The sequence below is a fragment of the Dasypus novemcinctus genome, chromosome X (assembly GCF_030445035.2).
Source record: "Dasypus novemcinctus isolate mDasNov1 chromosome X, mDasNov1.1.hap2, whole genome shotgun sequence".
Classification (NCBI taxonomy): domain Eukaryota; kingdom Metazoa; phylum Chordata; class Mammalia; order Cingulata; family Dasypodidae; genus Dasypus; species Dasypus novemcinctus.
The window spans coordinates 179,814,605-179,835,043 of NC_080704.1; the positions used below are offsets into that span (position 1 = coordinate 179,814,605).

The following is a 20,439-nucleotide window of genomic DNA, read 5'->3' on the forward strand; positions in this document are numbered from 1 at the left end:
CAAGCTCAGGGCAGACTCCAAGCAAAGAATTGTACAGAGATTTCAGCTGAGGCCATCACAGGGCAGACAGGGTTTGTAGTATGGGGTTAGCCTAGTTAACTGCAGGCTAAAACTAGCACCACTGCCACCACCATTGCCACTGCTGCCACCATGTCTTTGGAGGAATATACCAGTAGCCAGAAAGCCAGAGCCACTAGAATGAGTGACAGTACCCAGAACAAAATACTATAAATTACTAGAAGAATCGAGAACATGTGTCTGAACCTCACGAAAAAAAGCTTTCAAGGGAAGCCAACCCTGAGAGAGATCCAATACTGAAATTTGCAGACAGTGTTTTTAAAAACAGCCAGTATAAATATGCTTAAGCACATAAAACATGCTCATCATAGAGTTAAAAAATAGAAAATTCTGGCAGAGAAAAAGAAACTCTTGAAAACAACTACTTGTAAAGCCTAGAACTGAAAAACACAATCTCTGAAGTGAAAAGCTCACCGAATGGCCTTAACAGATTGCAGGTGGCAGGAGAAAGAGCCTTGAACTTGAAGGCAGGCCAAGAGAAAGGATCCATTCTGAAAGAAAAGGAAAAAGGTTTAAAAAGAAAGAACAGTACCTCAGCGAGGTGTGGGAAAATATAAAAAGCTCTAACACGTTTATATCTGGAATGACAGGAAAGGAGGGAGAGATAGGGGAAGCACAACTACATGAAGAAATACATGATGAGCGAACATTTCCAAAAATTGGGGAAAGACATCATTTAGAGATTCAAGAAGGCTAGTCAACCCGAGGAGGTTAAATAGAAAGAAAAACCACATCTAGGATCACTGTGGTCAAACGACTGAAAACAAAGGATAAAGAAAAAATCTTGAAAGCAGTCATAGGAAAATGGACCAGAACATAGAGAGGGTCATTTATAAGAACAGGCTCTGAATTCTCATCTGAAACACTGGAAGCTAGGAGTGGAGTGGTGTAAAGTGCTGAAAGAAAGAAGAGCTTTCAACCATAACTCTATATCCAGGAAAAATATCCTGCAAGAATGAAGGTGAAATAAGGACATTTTGATATGCACGAAAGCTAAGAGAATTCATCAACAGACTTGCCCTAAAAGAAATGCTAGAGGAAGTCTTTCAGTCTGAAGCAAAATGATGCTAGAGGGAAATTCTGATCTTTTGGAGGAACAGCAGAAATAGTGAATTTGTGAGTCAATATTAAGGAGTACTTATTTGCTTTTCATTTCTTTACAATGCATGTGACTGTTTAATGTAAAATTATAAGAGTGTATTGTAGAGTTGATAGCATATGTAGATGTAACATATCACAGCTACAGCATAAAGAAGGTGGAATTAATCTATATGGTTGAAAGGGTCTTACGTTACAGTAAGTGGTACGATAGTAATTCTAAGTAGACAGTGAGAAGTTAAGAATATCCCAAGGTAATCTATTGTAATCTCTAAAAAATATGGGAAAACATATAACCAAAAATGCAATAGATAAATTAAAATGTAATTAAAAGACATTTGATTAAGCCAGGCAGGGAAGGGGGAACAGAAGAACAAAAACTGATGGGACAGACAGTAAGAAAGGATAGACCTATATGCAACTGTATAAAAAATTACGTTCAGTGTAAATGGCCTAAACACTCCAAGTAAAAGGCAGAGAATTGTGGGAATGGATGGGGAAAAAAAGCAATGTTTTTGCTATCTATAAGAGATACAATTTAAAGACAGAGGTCGATGGTAAGAGGATGCAAAATGATATGCCATGCAGAGTAAGCATAAACAAGTGGGGATGGCTATGCGAATACCAGATAGGTAGACTTACAGAAGAAGAGTATTACCTGAGATGAAGGGGACATTCTTTTTATTTATTTATTTATTTTAGGAGGTTAGGGAGATTGAACCCAGGACCTCATACATGGGAAGCAGACACTCAACCACTTGAGCTACATCTGCTTCCCCCCCCTCCTTTTTTTATTTTTAATTTTTTAGGAGAAAGGGACATTTTGTCATGGTCTAAGGTTCGATTAATCATGAACACATAGAATTCGTACGTGTATGCACCGAGTAACAGAGTTTCAAAAATATATGGAACAAACGTTGACCAAATAAAGGGAGAAACACACATTTCCACAGTTGCAGTTGGAGATTTTAACACTCCAACCTCAGCAACGGATACAACCAGGCAAGAAATCAACACATACATAAAAGATCTCGATGACATTATCAACCGCCAGGGAAAACAAACGAGAATTGAATCGATGGCCAGAATGTGCTCTCCCCCTGACAGTGGACTCTCCCAAGCCCAACATTTTGTGGCTAAGCCATTTCGTTGGTGGGGCACCGATGACGCCTCGCTCACGTGCTCTCCGGGTCGAGACGCGATAACTTGCTCCCTCGTGCGCCTGGCGTTCCTGGCAGAAGCGGGAAGCCCCCGTGGCTTGGCGACTCCGCGCTGCGTAGGTCCGGCGTGGCTGAGGCACGTTTTTTCGGAGAAAGCCCACAGATTTGCAGAACTTAAGCAGGTGGGCAGGGGGCTTTGCTCCAGTTAGATCCCAGAATTACTTTCAGAGGCGGGGGTGGGGGTGAGTGGGCAGGATAGCGGTCAGGGCAGGGGGTGGGGCACCGAAGGAGGGTTCCCCTACCAGCGCTGGGGGAGAGGGAGGGGAGGGGTTCTCGACTGCAGGGCGCGGGGCACGGGAGGGTAGCTGGCTGCGGAGGGGTGCGTGAGAGGGGACCTGGCCCGGAGGGCTCCCGGCTGCGAGTGTGGGGTGCCGGAGAGGTGGCCTCCTGGAGGCGGGAGCTGGGGGGGATGGGCTCCGGGTCGGGAGGTGGGGTGGCGGGAGTGGAGGCCTCCGGGTTGGGGAGGTGGGGGGGGAGGGCTTCCGGCCGTGGGTGGATGTGGGACGCGAGAGGGGTGAGGAGTCCTGGCTGTGGGCCAGGCGGCGAAGGCTCCCCGGTGCTGGGGGCGGGCAGCGGTGGGGGGGGGGGCGGCTACCTTCCGTGGCTGTGAAAGGCGTGAGGGGAGGGCTGTCGACTGCAGGTATGGGGGGGCGTGAGCTAGGAGGACTCCTGCTGCGGGGGATGGGGGACCCTGGGGAGGGCCCCCTGGTGCGGCGAGGCGGGAGGGATGGGCTGCTGGGTGTGGGGGGAGGCGTGAGCGTGGAGGGCCCCTGGGCTGCAGGCATCTGGTGGGGAGGGCGCCCCAGGAGGAAGGGAGGGCTATGGGCCCCGGATGTGCAGGCGGGAGCGGCGAGGGCACCCGGGCAAGCGTTACGGGTGATAGTGGACAGGGCTCGACTGCTGCAATTGGTGAGGGGGTGGGTGAGGGGCTCTGGACTGGGTTGGAGCGGGAAGGGTTCCGGCTGCTGCTTCAGGGGCGGGCTCCCGTCGAGGGTGCACCTTCTTTTCAAGGGCGTGGAGCGTGTTCATCCGCTAGCCCACTGCTGGGCGGTGGGATCTGTCTCCATACATTGAACAAAGATGGAAATTTCGCATAATAAGTTATCTGACCACAGTGGAATTCTGTTAGAAATTAATAACAAAACTATATATCTCTACATACCGGGAAGCCCATGGGTCAAAGATGAACTCAGAAAGGAACTTAGAAAACATTTGAAACAGAATAATTTAAAAAAGTATAACTTACTACAATTAGTGGGATGGGAAGTGGATGTGGCTCAAACTGGGCACCTGCCTACCACACAGGAGGTCCCGGGTTTGGTTCCCATTGCCTCCTAAAGAAGACACAAGACAGTGAGCTGACACGTTGGGCTGGTGCAAAAGATGAGGCAATGAGGAAACACAATGAGAGACACAACAAGGGAGCAGAGGTGGCTCAAGCAACTGGGCACCTCCCTCCAAATTGAGAGTTCCTGGTTTTGTTTCCTGGTGACTCCTAAAAAGGAGATGGGTAGACACAGCACACAACGAACAGACACAGAGAGCAGACAGAGAGCACAAACAACAGGGCCGGGGCCGGGGGGGGGGGGGGGGGGGGGAGGGGATGACACAATATCTTTAAAAAAAAAAAGAAAAAATTAGTGGGAGGCAGCTAAAGAAGCTTTCAGAGGAAAATCACTTTAAAAGCCTATATTAGCAAAAAAGAAGGGCATAAAATCAATGATCTAAGGCCCCATCAAAAGAAGATAGAGAACAAAGAGCAAAGTAAACCCAAAATAAGTAGAAGAAAGGAAACAATACAGATGAGAGCAGAAATCAATAAATTTGAAAACAAACTATAGAGAAAACTAGCAAAGCCATAAATTGATTCTTCGAAAAGAGCAACAAAATTGATAAACCTTAAAAATAATAAAAATGAAAACACGAATCACCAATATCAAGAATGAAAGGGGTACAGATCATTAAAAGGATAAAGTTGTGAACAACTTTATGCCAATCATTTCCGCTTAGAAAATATTGAAAGCTTTATGAAAAAAACAACTTACCAAAATGGATACAAGACACAATAGAAAATGGGAATAGTTCATTACCTTTTAAAGAAATTTATTGCTCAAAACGTTCCTAAGAATAAGCAAAGAAAACAAAATGAGGGAGGAGGCGCTCTGGGCTGTAACGATGGAGGGGTGGGGTGCTGGCTTCTGGGTTGGGTGGGTGGTGGGGGCGGGGCCCCGGGGCAAACACCCCTCTCTCCCGTTGGCATTCGCAGGCGGCGGAGACCGATCCGATCGCGCCCGGCTCAGCCCAGATCCGGGGCCATGGCGCAGGCGATGCTGCGGGATTGGTGCAGGTGGATGGGCGTGAACGCGCAGCGCTCGCTGCTGATCCTGGGCGTCCCGGAGGACTGCGAGGAGGAGGACTTCCAGGAGGCCGTGCACGCAGCCCTGGGGCCCCTGGGCAGGTACCGAGTGCTCGGCCACGTCTTCAATAGGCAGCTCGGGGCCAGGGGCGCCTTGATCGAATTCGCTGAGGACTTGAACGGACGTTTGATCCCGCGGAAAATACCGGGCAAGGGGGGACCCTGGGCTGTCATCTACCTGCTCCAGGTCCCTCACGGCGAGTTACAGGGAGCACTCACTCACCCACTTCAGTCCCAGGGGCAAGCAGTTCCCGGAGCTGCAGGTGTGGCAGGAACCAGAGGTCAGGCAGGAATTGGCAGTGAGGTGGGAGCTGAGGTTGTATTAGGGGCTGCAGGTGAGGCAAGAGGTGCAGGTGAGGCAGGAGGTGCAGGTGAGGCAGCAGCCACAGGTTTGATAATTGCAGATGGGGCAGGTTCTGCAGGTGGGGCAATGGCAGGTGGGGCAGGTGAGGCAGGTGAGGCGATTGTAGATGGGACAGGTGCTGCAGATGTACCAGGTGCTGCAGGTGGGGCAGGTGAGGCAGGCGTGGAAATTGTAGATGTGACAGGTGAGGCAGGTTCTGCAGGTGAGGCGGAAGCTACAGGTGTGGCAATTGCAGATGTGGTAGGAGCCCCAGGTGAGGCCAGAGCCCCAGGTGAGGCCAGAGCCAAAGATGTGACAAGAGCAGATGTGACAGGAACTGCAAGTGAGGCAGGAGCTGCAGGTGAGATGGAAGCTACAGGTGTGGGAATTGCAGATGTGGTAGGAGCCCCAGATGAGGCCAGAGCCACAGATATGACAAGAGCAGATGTGACAGGAACTGCAAGTGAGGCAGGAGCTGCAGCTATGGCGTTTGCAGATGTGGCAGGAGCAGCAAATGAGGCAGACGCTGCAGGTGAGGCAGGAGCTACAGGTGGGGCAATTGCAGGTGTGGCAGGAACCGCAGGTGGGGCAATTGCAGGTGCGGGAGGAGCTGCAGGTGAGGCAGGAGCTGCAGGTGCGGGAGGAGCTGCAGGTGAGGCAGGAGCTGCAGGTGCAGCCAGAGCCGCAGGTGTGATAATTGCAGATATGGCAGAAGCTGCAGATGTGGCAGAAGCTGCGAATGAGGCAGGAGCAGCAGTTGAGGCCAGGGGTGCAGGGGAGGCTGGGGCCGCAGTGGAGGCCGGCGCTGCAGGGGAGGCCGGTGGCTGGGCCAGGCGATGGAGGCAGGCCCTGCATCCTCTGCTGGAAAGCATGACCTACCAGGAGCTGAGACGCTTTTCCGGGAGGCCAGAGCCGGGCCACGGGGAGGAGTCCTTCGAGAGCTGGCTCGATCACGCCAAGGACATGCTGAACCTGTGGCGCCACGTCTCGGAGCGGGAGAGGCGGCGGCGGCTGGTGGAGAGCTTGAGCGGGCCCGCGCTGGATCTCACGGGCGGCCTCCTGGCGGAGAACCCCGAGCTCAGTGCGCACGACTGCCTGGGCGCCTTGGCGCAGGTGTTTGGGAACAAGGATACGGGCACGACGGCGCGGCTCAAGTTCTTCACCTGCTGCCAGCGGCCCCAGGAGAGCCTCTTTGCCTACGTGATGCGCCTGGAGGGCCTGCTGCAGGCGGCCGTGAGGAAGGGGGTCATCCACCGCGCTCTCGCCGACCAGGTGCGCGTCCGGCAGGTGCTGATGCGAGCCCGGCCCAGCGCGACGCTGCAGAGCAAGCTGCAGAGGCTGCGGGTGGAGAGGAGGCCCCCTGGCTTCGTGGGGCTGCTCCGGCTCGTGCGCGAGGCCGAGGCCTGGGAGGCCACCCTGGCGAGGAGCGAGCGGGGCCGCTGGGGAGAAGGGCCCCAGGGTGCCGGGGGAGCCCCGGGTACCGGCCAGCCTGCCGCTGCCCTGGGAGAGGATGCAGGGGCTGCCCCGGGAGAGGCTGCAGGGGCTGCCCCGGGAGAGGATGCCAGTGCCGCCCCTGGAGCTGGCCCCGCCACCAAGGCCGCTGCTGCCACTGAGGTCACTGCTGCCACTCAGGAGGATGGAAATGCCCCTGCCCTTGTGCGCACCGGTCAGGCAGGGCCCGCAGAGGCCCCTGGTGTCAGCGGGGACCCTGGCCCGCCCCCGCTGGGCAGTGCTTCTGGGGCGGGCCCAGGAGGTCCTGGCCGTGGGCTTGAGCCCCTTGCCCCGGCAGGAGCCCAGGGGGCCGAGGATCCCCCTGGAGAGGAGGTGGGAAACGTGGGCGGGGCTGGGGAGGTGAGCGGCCCCATGTCCCCCTTGGGCAAGTAGGCCCTGATGGCCCAGGGCCCCCGGGTCCCCCACCTCTCCCCAGGGGCCCCAGCCACCACCCTCAGCCCATCCGAGGGGCCCAGATGACCACGTTCTCCACTGAATCCAGGGAGGGGCTGCCCCCCCTTGCGGCCCCTCCAAGCAGCCCCCGTCCCACCCACTGGGCAGCCTGCCTGGAAGCCCTCCTGAGCAGCCAGCCCCCCACCCTCACCCCCACCCCCACCCCTGGCCCAGACCAAGGACACCTCCACACATCTGCCACCCGCCCTGGACTGGGAGACGCCAGGGGGACAGAGGCCAGCTCCAGGTGCCGCTTGCCTGGGGCTCCCAAGAGGGCTCCCCACTCCCTGCCTCCGGGTCCTGAGAGACTGGTGTGGGGCTGGGGGGCGGGCAGTTAAGGAAAACCTAGGAAGCCCCAAAGGAGGTTTGGTACCCCCCTTGAAATGTTTGTTCCTAAGTTATGTGAGCAATTCTGCTTTTCAAATGTTGGAAAGGGTTAGTGTTTCTGAACCGGCTTGAAATGTGTCGTAGGGTTATGGATAATCAGAGCCATTAAATAAAAAAGGAAGCCGATGTTGTCAGCCTGAGCCACTCAGAGGAGTTATTTCTCGGCAGGTGTGTGCCCCTTGGGAGAGGGACCTGCCCCCCTTCTGGGCTGTTCTTTGGCTGCTGTGAGAGGGAGGGACCCCTGGCGCCAAGGACGAGGAAGCCACTGGATTTGAAGTTGAGTGGTTGTAAGAACAGGCCCCTGCCGCCCCCGTTCCCTGCATCGCCCAGAGGCCGGTGGGGCCCGCCCCCGGGCCGCGGCTCCTCGGTTCTGCAACTGCACTGGGTGACAGGGGACAGGCAGGAGGCTAGAGGTCAGTCCCTGGCCACCTCCCTGCGAGTGCCCCCTGTACAAACAACAGCTGCAGAAGCTTGTCCTGGCTAGACACTCTCCAGCACGGCAAGAAGAGATCTTTCTGCTCATCTCTGCGTGTCCCCAACCCTCTCTGTCCATGTCACACACACCGACATAAAGCTGAGGGGCCCCTAAGGGGCAGCGAGACCCCGCTGGGTGCAAGGTAACCCTGCTCAGCTTCCACTTAGAGCCAGGAATTATCTAGCCCTTCTTGTACTCAGAACTGTGCTGTTTCCTAGACAACGCCTTTTGTATAATCATGGTCAAGGCAACGTACATTTCTGCTCAGAATCAAGGTCACAATACAATGCCGATTCACCATGGCAACGGCAGACGACTCGTCTGGCACAGGAGATGGGATTTGTAAGGAAAACCGTGCACAGATGGCGAGTCCCCCAGTCTGCTGACAGAGGGGCTCAGTGATTCTGTGCCATTGAGTATGTTTTATTCCCCTGAAACCTGGAATCCATGTCCTTGCAAGGCAGAGTCCCTGGTTGTTCGATGCACATAATTTGCCAGACAGAGCCCGAGAGATGGATGAGACACTGGTAAACAAGCCTGTCCTCCCAGGAGCCCTTGGGCCAGATCAGGGTTCAGGGGCCCCCTGGGATGGGAGTTTGGTTCAGTCCACACCTCCCTACAAGGAACATTTATCTTTGCAAACAAGGCCTCTTCCTCTAAGTCCACCAAAGCCGGTGCCAGCCTCTGCCACCAGCTCCCCGCGGGAGCCAGGCATGTGCCTGCCCTCTGTGGGTCCTGGAAACGGGAGCTCTGCCAAACAAACTTTTCTGGATGAAGATTTGCTCTTGCTCCTCATTTCCTGCCCCAAGGCCAGTTGTCGGTCACTCCCTAGCTCACACCTCTTTGGCTCCCTACAATCAGAGAGATGCAGCAGGGTCCCCTCTATTTTGGTCAGTGTGGCCTGGGGCCACTAGGCAGTGAGTCTGTCCCTTGCAACACTAAGGCGAGTGTGGCAGGTGAACTCCCGGCGTCGGCTCGTGGGTGATGGCATCCACAGCTGGAATATCCCCGCTTCCCGCCTTTTATTCTTCAAAGAATGGCTGAACAACAAGAGGATACCGGGGTTCACGTGGCTCCCCCATCCGTTTTGGCCACTGAGAAGGCTCAGCTGACCATATCTGTTTAGTGAGCCTTCAAAACTGCCCAAGGCATCCACAAATGCTTGGGGGGGCGGTCCTCTCCCTGGCCCAGGTTCAAGTTCAGATGCACTGGCTGGAAGGCAGCCACTTCTCTGGTGCCTAAACCATGATGCATTTCTCAAAACCATGCCACCCCAAGATTCACTTAAAAGCAGAGGTGGCTGGGTCCCATGCTGCAGCCCCCAGGAAAGGTCTGCAAGAGGGACCCCCTCAGAGCTCCTGGAGCCCAGGGCGCCTACCTGTGAACTTGAAGGTCAGTTTCAAGTCCCCCCTTATGGCTAGGGTGGGTGATGGGGGTCTGTGGCTTCTGTAGGGGACCCACAGGGGCGGGAGAGTGGTGAGAAGTGTGGCTCCATTCCATTTATGGCCCCGATTTCCTAGGAGGAAAAGGAGAGAACACAGCATCCCTGCCCCTTGCCGCCTCATCCACGCAGCTGGAAGGGAAGGGGCCGGGTGTCAGCCAGTGCTGACACACAGAGCTGGCCACGCCAGGGCTCACCCGTGGAAACATGTGTTCTAACTTAAAGTGCTCTGCGGCTCTGGCCAGGTCGCAGATGCGTGTGGCCGCCCTAGAGGGGCTGGAGGCAGCCCCCAAGCCATGTGGTCAAGGGACGAGAGCCTGCCCATGTGGGCCTGCTGGGAAAAACTCAGCTCGCCTGCTTTGGTTACCAACTTTCCTAAACTTACGACGTTTGGATCTCGTGGTTCACGGCAATGCCAAAAGCACTTTGGTAGCAGATGCTGCACTGGGCACGCCTCCGCACCCTGCCTCTTCCCAGCTGGCTCCCTTCCCTCATTCTGCAAAAGCGCAGGCGTGGTCGGCGCCCCGCCTGGGCCAGGCACTGGGCTGGGCCCCGGGGCCCTGGAGAGCCCAGAGGGCGTGGCGAGGTGGCAGTGAATGGAGAAATGGCACCCACACACTCAGAAACAGCCCGCTGTGAGATGGGCTACAGAGCCGGCAGAGGGCATGAGGTTAATGGGGGGAGGGCGGGGGGCAGGGGACAGGGACGTCAGGGAACTCCTCTGAGCCGGTGACACTGACTCTGAAACCGGAAGGAGAGCAGCACTTCCTGCACCTCTGCGCCCTCTTGCTTCCACGCTTCCTGCCCTATGTGCCATCAGGGGCAGGGGGTATGGGTGGCACCTCTTGGCCCTACCATGTCCCTTCCTGTGCCAGCGCCCCTCTGCTCTAGGCTCACCCCATCTAGTCCTATTAGTCGCGAGTGTTCCCCTCTCCTCCTCCGCACTCTCATGGGCACACGTGGAGCCATCCCGCCTCTCACCTCTTACACTCGAGAGCCCTTTTCAGCCCACGCCTCCTCCCTGTCCTCCCCCACCCACGCTGCGGGTTGTCTACACACCACCACGACCATGACAGCCCCTGCCGTCACCCGCCTTTGTCCCAGCCCCTTCCATGCCTTTCTTCCCCTCCCACTCTCGACCCCAGGATCGCGCACCTGGCTGCTTCCTCGGGCCCAGTCTCCATGCCCTGGCACCTCTGCTGGAGGCTGCCCTGTGACACCGCAGGCCGGGATCCACTTGTTGGCTTTCTCTCGCCCCACACGCAGCACCCTCTGTGTGCCAGGCCCTCGGCCGGGCGCAGTGAGCCCAAAGCGACACACTGCCTGCCCTTGTGGGTTTAGTCTCGGCGTTCAAAAAGAGCCCCACAGTTACAAGTAAAATGACAAAGTGTGGTAAGTGCTGCATAGGAAAAGTGCTGGCACTCAGAGAGCAAAGGAAAGGGGCCTGGGGTAGTCTAGGAGGAGAGGGGGCAGAGAAGGGTCCCCGAGGAGGTGGCATTTACCCTAGGATCTGCGGGAAGAGGGGGAGGAGGGGTGGAGGTGACGATGGGAGGAGAATGTACAGACAGCCCCCAGAGAGAAATGGGAAGAGCATGGAGAAGTGGCAGAGGCCACAGTCACTCCCGCCCCTGAGGGCATTAACCTACTGCAGCCATGTGCCCAGAAATAGTGATCCCTCTCCAGCTGGGGCTGACTCGAGATGGGTGAGTGTATTAGTTAGCTCTTGCTGCGTAACAAACTAGCACAGACCTAACAGCTTTAAACAGCACTCCTTTATCCACTCGCAGTTCGGGGGGTCGGAAGTCCCGGGCATGATGTGGCTGGGCTCTCGGCCGCCCGCCTGGAGGCTCTGGGGAAGACTCCACAGCCAAGTTCACTCAGGTTGTTGGCCAAGTCCAGTTCCTTGCTGGCTGCCAGCTGGGGACTGCTCCCGGCTCCCAGAGGCCCCCTCCAGCCTCAAGGCAGCAGGAGGGTTTCCTTCCGGTGGAAGGCCTTAGCACGGTGAATCTCCGGCTTGCCAGGCTTTGGCTGCTAGACCCAGATTGCAAGGGCTCCTGTGATCCAGTCATGGTGACCGTGGCTAACTGCCCCTTCCTGAGGTCGGCTGTGTCCCAGGACAGGACTGGGAATGGTCACTTGTCAGAGTCACAACTTAGGGGCCAGTTCAGGACATGCACACCAGCGGGCAGGGAATCTGGGGGGGTCATCCTAGAATTCCGCCCACCATCAGGCCCTCCTCGTGGTGGTCTTGTGCCGTGGGGGGCTTGGGCAGGGGCGGGTCCACAGTTTAGGGGGATTGTGGGGTTGGGGTGTGTGTCATTTCACAAAAGAAGATCACATTCCAAAGCCGACAGGTTTAGACCAAAAGGCGGAAGCAGGGGTCCAGACAAGAGGCTCCTGCAGCAGCCCGGGAGGAAAACGGGGGAGGGAGGCGCGTTGCGGCTTTCGGCCAAATGGAGCCGCCTCGGCCCTTTCCCTGGGGATGGCCCTCCCCCAGTGATGGTAGATGGGGGTCCAAAGGCCGGGCCCCTGGGGGAGGGGCTGCAGCCTCGGGCCCGCTTGCCTCCCAGCCCCGCGTGTCCTCAGCCCCAACCTGCTTTCTTCGCTTCTGCTCAGGGATTGGCCACATTAGACCAATGTGGTCTCCGCCCTTGGCTGGGCCTCTCCATGGCAAGCCCCTCGGGTGGCCTGGACCTGCCCTCCGTGACCCCTCCTCCAGCCCCCGCCCCAGCCCCACCCCGCACCGGCAGCCGGGTCCTCGGCCACCTGCTTCGTCAAGCCGCAGGCTTGTGTCCCCTTCCTCCGTACGCTGAGGCAAGCGACCCCGTGTTCGGGGGCTTCAAACACCATACGTGGGCTTGCTGGCAGTTCTGGGGGTCTGAGCTCAAAGCCAGCTGTTGGCAGGGACCCTGTCCCTCCAGACGGGGAGAACCTGTGACTTTTCCAGGGTCTGGAGCAGCGTGCCTGGTGGTCCCTGCCCCCAGGCTTCAGGCTCACATGGCCTCCCCTCGCCCTCTTCTAAGGGCCCTTGTCATGACAGCCGGCCCACCCGGGTCATCCATCTCAAGAGCCCTCATGTCACCACATCTGCAAAGTCCCTTTGGCCCCGTAAAGTACCATCCGCAGGTCCCAGGGTCTCTTTGGGGGCCATCAGTCAGTCTACCACATGTGGCCGTTGGCTGTGGCCACGCTGACCCCGAGTGGTCCAGGAGGGACAGAGTCCTGGGAACATAGCCAGGGGGGGGGCCCACCCTTTCTGGAAAATTCTGTTCTCTGCACGGATTTACCGCACAACCTGAATGGAATGCAAGCTCTGGGAAGCAGGCCTAGAGGACCGCATCACGGGTACCTGGGCTTCCTGGTGCTTTGGGGCTGATAAAGGGAGGAAAGGGCCCCGGGTGGCGGGGAAGCCAGGCCCAGGCCTCGGTCCTGCCTGGGGTGAGATGGGTGGGGGTGGGTCCCTTGGAAACTGTGCAGGGCACAGATGGGCTCGGGGAGCACTCTCCTCACGGCCCCGGGGTTCTGTTTCCACGGCTTTCCCTGCTCCCGTGGCCGATTCAACCTGGGATTGGGAAACATGAAGCAGCGTCTGTCTGCTGGGGTTGAGGCCCCACCAGCCATCCCGGAGGGGCCCCGGCGGGGGAGGCTGTCTAGGAACTGGGTCTTAGAGCACCAGACGCTTTCCAGGGTGAGCTGGGAGGAGTGAGCATTCCAGGCCGAGATGAGGCCGAGCACAGCAGAGGGAAGGCTCCTTTCTTCCTGAGTTTGAGGTCCCATGGGCCACAGGGGCAACTCGCTTGAAAGCACACCCTGTGCTGGCCTCCTTCCCTCCCCTGCCTCCCCTCCCCATTCCACTGTGTGTCCTGGGATCAGCTCCCAAGTAAACTCCTTGTACCCGCATCCTCGTTTCAGGGTCTGCATCTGGCAAATCCCATCTAAGACGTGGGCCACATGGCCATCCGGGGGAAGAGAATTCCAGGCGGAGGGAATGGGTGGTGCAAAGGCCCTGTGGTGTAGAAGGCAAGGAGGCCGAGGAGGCCAGAGTGGCGTGAGCATGGGGGAGGATGGGAGGAGACAAAGCCAGACGTGAAACCAGGAGGGCATGGAGTCACAGAAGCCAACAGAAAGGTTGAAAATGTCATTAACCTGTGTGCAAATAATAGCAGGCACTGAGCTGGGGATACACTGTCTGGTGCCTTATACTATGAATTCAAGGAAGGTGCTAAGGTGACCATCCACTCATGGCCTGGGATTTGAACCTCAGGAGTCCAACCACAGATCGTATGGCTGAAGCTGCTACCTCTTCTAACAACGCAGTCCTCTTCTTTCTCTCTCTCAAGACGTAAATAGCTAGATCTCGATGGAACTGACAGAAGCATCGGAGGAAGTGCCCAAATCTACAAACATCGTGGGAGATTTAGACCCACCTCTCTCAGAAGTTTAGAGAACAAACAGGCAAAAGTAGTGCTACAGAAGATTTGAAGATGATATCAAGCATTATATAACACATATTAATAGAAAAATATATATCATACATATGTACATATGCACACACACACTCATATATTAGAAACGTGCCCAACAGAGAGTTCTTTCCAAGCACATACAGACTATTAATAAAAGTCAACTGCATGTTAGGTCATAGGCCCCTTAAAAATTTCTCTGACCACAAAGCAACCAAAAGAGAAATAAACCAAAAGAGTTATCCTTTACATTTAGAACTATTTCAAACACACTTCCAAAGAATCCACAAGGTTAAAGAAGTAATGGAAAATTCTTAACGTCTTGAAACAAAACACAATATATTTCAGATATTGTTGGATTCAGCTACAGTAGCTCTCGGAGGGAAATTCATAGACTTATAGGCATTTTTTTAAAAAAGCAAGAGATCATGAAACTGAATTAGCAATTGTTCAACTTCAGAAGCTAGGAAAAGAGCAACAGAAAAGCCAAAGAAGGAGGAATGAACTAAATAACAATGATAAATGCAGAAATTGATGAAATAGCAAACAGAAAACAGGTGATCAAAACACCTCAAAAAGCTGATTATTCAGAAAGACTAATGAACTATGCAAACTTCTGTCAAGAGTGACCAAGCAGAAATAAAAGGCAAATGATAGTAGGAATGAAAAAGCCTAAATAGCTACAGATATCATAGGGATTTTTAAAGCATAAGAGAATGCTACGAATGGAATGTGAAGATGTGGGAAAAGATCTAGAAAAGTATAAATAAACAACATTGACTCAAGAAGAATTAGAAAGCCTGAATTAAAAAAAATAACCATTAAAGAAATTAAAGCACTATTCAAAAATTTCCCAGGAAAATAGGCTCTAGGCCTTTAATTTTTTTTTTTTTTTTTACCAAGATCAAGGATCAGACAATTCTTATCTTTGGCAAACTGTTCAAGATACTAGAAGAGAAAAAGTTACCAAATTTCTTTCTATAAGCAATATAACCTAAAAAGTAGACAAGTACAGCAAAAGAAAAAGGAAGCCATAGCTAAAAATTCCAGAGAAGATATTAGCAGATTGAATTCAACAATTAAAAGCCACTGAATCGTAAACTTTCAAAGAGTGAATCTTATGGTATGTGAATTCTATCCCGCTAAAGCCGTATAAAAAAATGAATTCAACGGTATATTAAACACTCGCCCCCCCCCCCCAAATCAGGACTAACTCAGATGTATCCCAGGAACACAAGGATGGCTCAGCATTAGAGAAATCTGTCATTGTCATTCACCACATAACAGACTAAAGGAGAAAACTCATATTATTATCTGAATATATTCAGAAAAGACTTCCCCAAAAATCAACACCAGCACATGATGAAATGTCTTATGAAACTAAGACTAGAGGGAAACTTCCTTAACCTAATAAAGGTTCGCTACCAAAAAACCAACAGTGAGCACAGTACTTAGTGGAGCATAAATCCCCTTGGCCTGTCATCACCACGGCTGGCCAGCTCTGCACTGCCAGCGCAGCCAATGCAGTGAGGAAAAAGAAAGGAGCAGGATGGCGGCAGACACAGTGACGAAATGATCAGTACTTGAGGATTATGGGCTTATGGCAAAGAGATGCAATGATTATTAGGATTAAAGGACGGTAGCGAGACAGAAAATCAGATTTATGAGTCATTCGTGTTCCTGTAGACTATCAATTGCTAACTAGAAAAACAGATGAAGGAGACAGAATTAGGGAGACAAAGATGTCAGTTCTTTCCCGAATTAACCTCTGAATTAAATCTAAATCCAATTGATTTGTGATAAGGAGATCGAGAAACAGAGAATTCAATTTGCAATCCAGAGATCCTAAAAATTGCATGGCTGAGCAGAGGTGTGAAAATGGTATCGACCATTTTGGAAATGAGAAAAGAAGGGCATTCACCTGATCAGATGTCAAGGTATTTTACAGCTCTGGAAATTAAAGTCGTCTGTCATTGGCTCAGCAATCGACAAACCGATGAACAAAACAGCGTATGACAGAGGAAGTGTCCTGAGCCAGTGGGGCAAGGAGAAGACCTTTAGGCAATGCAGTGCTCCACGTGGACACAAAGAACATAGGCTCAAAAACCCATCCCAAAGGAGTCAAAGAACAAATGTGAAAAACACAATTCCAATCACAGACCCTGGGACAGGGCAAATGGGCACCATGTTCCAATACCATTAAAATAAAATAAAATACAGGATAAATGGCCTCATGGCAGGGAATTTACTGAAATTTTCTTAAATAAGACACAGAAAGCACAGAGGTGAACATATTTTTCACTACCTTCAAAAATTAAGAACCAAAGTCTGTTTTCACATTTTGGAGTAAGACAGCTGCTGAAGTCTGCAAGGGTTCAGGCTTCCTGGGTTCCTCCCTTCTGGTCTTGCTTCTCTCTGGGCTCAGGGTTCCTCTCTTCCTGGGGCTTGCTTCTCTTTCCTCTGTGAGCTTACTTCCCGGGGCTCCAGCTAAGGCTTCAGCATCAAACTCCAACATCAGAAACCCTCAACTCTGTCCTTTGCCATGCCTTTTACCTGGGAGTCCCCACCCACAAGGGGGGGACTCAACACCCTAATGACGTGGCCCAATCAAAGCCCTAATCAGAACTCAATCATGCCCAGGTATAGACCAGATTACAAACATAATCCAATATCTATTTTTGGAATTCATAACCATATCAAACTGCTACAGAGGGGCTCACGTGAGCAATTATGACGGGAGATCTGGAGAAGAGAGAGGAAGCACACATTCCTGCAAAGTTCTCATGACCCGAAGATATAAAGAACAAGATAAGAAAAAGACAACACCAGGGAAAAATGGGCCAAAGACCAGAACAGACATTTTGTCACAAGAGAGGAAATCCGAAGGTCCAACAAATTTATGAAAAGCACTCCACTGCCTTCATCATCATAGAACCGTAAGGTAAACCCACTGTGAGGTACCATTACACACTCACCAGACTGACAGCAACTAAAAAAGTCTGACAGTTCTAAGTGTTGGCGAGGCCATGGGGCCACGGAAACTTCCAGACACTGTTGATGGGAGTGGGCAGTGGAAAACAGGTTGAACTCACACTTCCCTTGTGACCCAGCAATTCCACTGCCAAGTGCACAAACTCTGGAGACACTTGTACACATGGGCCCCAGGAATCCAATATAGATGGCTCCGCTGGGATGAAAGATGGCCCCCAACACGTATGTCCATGCCCTCATCCCCAGATCCTGTGATCATGCCCTTATTTGGAAAAAGAATCTTTGATCTTTGTGGACATACTTAAGTGAAGGATAGGGGGGTGAGGAAATTCTCCTGGATTATCCAGGGAGACCCTGAGTCTAATTTAGGAGGGAAAGGCCGAGGGATATTTGCTCTAGACACAAGTCAGAAGACGTAATGACACAAGTCAGAAGACACAAAAAGATAAAATGCCTGGAAAGCAACTGAACAAGAAATAGGCAAAATCTGTGCAAAGAAACTTGACACTGTTCCCCAGGGACCCCAAAAAAGGCACAAATGAATGGAAAGGTCGGCCAAGTTCTCAGAGAGGAAAATTTAACTTCATAAAGGTGAAAATCTCCCTTCATCAATCAATGAATTAAACATGATCCCCGAAATATGTCAACATAATTTTCTGGAACTTGTCAAACTGACTCTAAAATTAATATAGAAAACTCAATAATAAAGCATACAATTCAAAAAAAAAAAAAGAAAACTCAAGAAGGAAAAGTGGCCAGAAGTGTTCTAAAAAGGAAGAGTCCTGAGAGGAGTATGGGCTCTACCAGATATTAAAGCATAGTAAAGTCGAAATAATAAAAATACAGCGTTGTATTGGTGCATCAATCAAATGATAGAATCATAGAACAAAGATAAAGTCGGGGAGCAGATGTAGTTCACATTGTTGAGCACCTGCTTCCCATGTATGAGGTTCTGGGTTCGATCCCCAGTGCCTCCTAAAAACAACCAACCAACCAACCAAAAAAAAAGCCTACAATATACCCGGATACAAACAGGAATTTAGTATATAATAAAAATCTTATTTCATGTTCTATACCACTGCAGGGTGTTGGGGGTGAGGCAACAGATGGGAATCCTGTATTTTATGCACGATTTTTCTGTAAACCCACTGCTTCTCTAATATAAAAAAATGTTCTAAAATCTTATTTCAATTCACTGGAGAAAGATGGATAATTTAATAAATGGTGTTGGGACAACTAAGTGATTATTTGGGGAAAAAAATAACATTGAGTCCCTACCTCCCAACATACAACAAATCAGATGGATCAGATTTAAAGCTTTTCAAAAAATGAAGCCATAAAAATACTAGAAGAAACTACGGGAGATTTAAAATATAACATTGGAGGAGGACAGTCCTTTAGACTTAGGACAAGGGCCTCAGAAGCCATAAAAGAAACACGTGATTAATTCAATACCTAAAAATAAACATTTCTTCGATACAAAAGTTAATGCTAGTAAAGTCTATGGCAATTGCCAAACTGGGAAAACTATTTGCAACTCATATCCAAGATGAGGGGACCAGATTTCCTATTATATAAATAGCTCCTGAAAAAACAGTAAGAAGAATGCCAACAACTAAGTAGAAAAATGGGCAAAGGCTATGAACACAGCTCACAGGAAAGAAATACAATTGGCTTCTAAATAAGAGAAATGAAAATGAAAACCACAGTGAAGATACCTTTTCTCACTTATCAGATTGGCCAGAGCAGAAAACTTGGCTAGCAGGCAGTGTTGGCCAGGGTGTGAGCCAACAGGGAATTTCTGACATTGCTGTGGGGGTGGGAATTGCTATGGAGTTAATTCAGTGATCTCTAGTAAAATGACAAATGCGTATACCTTTTGGTTCATCAAGTTCCTATCTGCATCTGTGTGCAATGACAAAGGAATACTAGGCAGCAGAGAATGAAAAGAACTGTGGAGTGGTACAGAGCCATCTTCAACATGCATCGTTCATTTTAAAAAGAAAGGTGAAGCGGAATGTGGCCAGTATGCTAGCGTCTGTGTCAAACGAGAAGGTGGGGGGGCATGCGCGTGTGTGCAAGTACAGGCATAGACTATCGATGGATAATTTTTCGAAGCTGGATGATGGGCACAAGGAAATTTATTCACAGCTTGCGGTTCTTTTATGTATGTCTGCAAATTTCCAGGATAAAAAGTTAAAATATACTTCTTAGAAGAGTGGCAATAAAAAGAATTGCTCTAATACTGCTACATGTTGTAAATAACAGGGGGTAGAGGAAAAATAGACCAATTGTATGTTAAGGACTAGAGTCAGTGGTAATATTCTGATGATGTTCTTTCATAATCCACAACAAATTTTCCACAGCAATGCGAGGTGCTGGTGGAGGGATGTTGTATGGGAATTCTACACACGATGCATGCCTGTTTTGTAAGCTCACAACTTTTCTAATAATAAAAAAGTAATGGCTCTAGAAGGGTACATAAGAAACTGATAGTGCGGCTGCCCCCATAACTGATATATCAGTTTGGAACTGTTTTCGGACGGAGTAACAGTGACCCAACAATGGTGATTTAAACACAAAGAGTTTAATTTTTCTTGTGTATTGAGATGTCCGGAAGTAGGCAGTTGCTGGCTTTGGTTAGTTGCTCGAGGATGTCAAGAGAAAGGTCTCTACAATTTTCTTTGCACTTTCCTTAATGTACCAAGATAGCTGCTGAGGCTCCAGCCATCAGCTATGTGTTCCAGGTTGGGAGAAAGCAGAAGGGGGAGGAGGGAAGACCAAAAGTGGGCATCTCCCATTAATTCAGCCCACTGTAAAGAACTTTCCAGAGGCCCTACCCAATGACTTATTGGCCATCGCTTTCTCCAAGGGAGGCTGGGAAATGTGGCTTTGAAAACTTTGCACATTGCTACCCTCAACAAACCCAGGGTCTTGTTACAAAACAAATCCTGGGAAGGGTCCAAATAAATGAATAGGAAAAAATACGCCAGGAAAATACTAAGAGAAAGAAAGCAAGGGAGAGCAGCGCGATTATCCTGGGAAACAGAACTCAAGGCAAAAAGCCCCCAAAAGGGACAAACACTCCAATAAATAAAAGGCACCAGCCCAAAGAAGGTATGAGAGGCATAATCCTGTATGCCCAGCATGCCTTCATAATACACAGAGCAAAAAAACGGATAGACGTTCCAAAAGAAACGGACAAGTCCGTAATCAGAGTGGGAGGCTTCTCTTAGGAACTGACAGACCAACGAGACAAAAAATAAGCACACAGAGGATTCGAGAAGCAGCGTAGATGAGCTTGGCTGCACAGACCTACAGGCTGTAACTGCAGCCAACGATCAGATGACACAGATTCTTATCCAAAACTGATCATGTATCGGGCTCCGGAGAAAATCTCGACTAAGTCCTCAAGCTGAAATCATATTCAGTGAATCCTGTGCCTTAATGTGAGAAATGACCAACCCCAGCCCCCAATGTTAAAAAATCATGAAATCCACATACTAAATAAACAGCAACAAGCCTGGGAGAGTGAAGAGATCAAAATTGAAAAACGCACAAACTCATGGCAGTTGTGGTCAGG

The 20,439-nt window shown here is 51.3% G+C and overlaps 1 protein-coding gene across 1 annotated transcript; it reads left to right on the forward strand.

Moving 5' to 3' along the window:
• The first annotated feature begins 4,664 nt into the window (after positions 1 to 4,664).
• On the forward strand, positions 4,665 to 7,039 carry LOC111761679 (paraneoplastic antigen Ma6E-like). Its single transcript, XM_058291168.1, has one exon. It carries the CDS (start codon positions 4,712 to 4,714, stop codon positions 7,037 to 7,039), a length of 2,328 nt encoding a protein of 775 aa, XP_058147151.1. The 5' UTR covers positions 4,665 to 4,711.
• Positions 7,040 to 20,439: the final 13,400 nt, after the last annotated feature.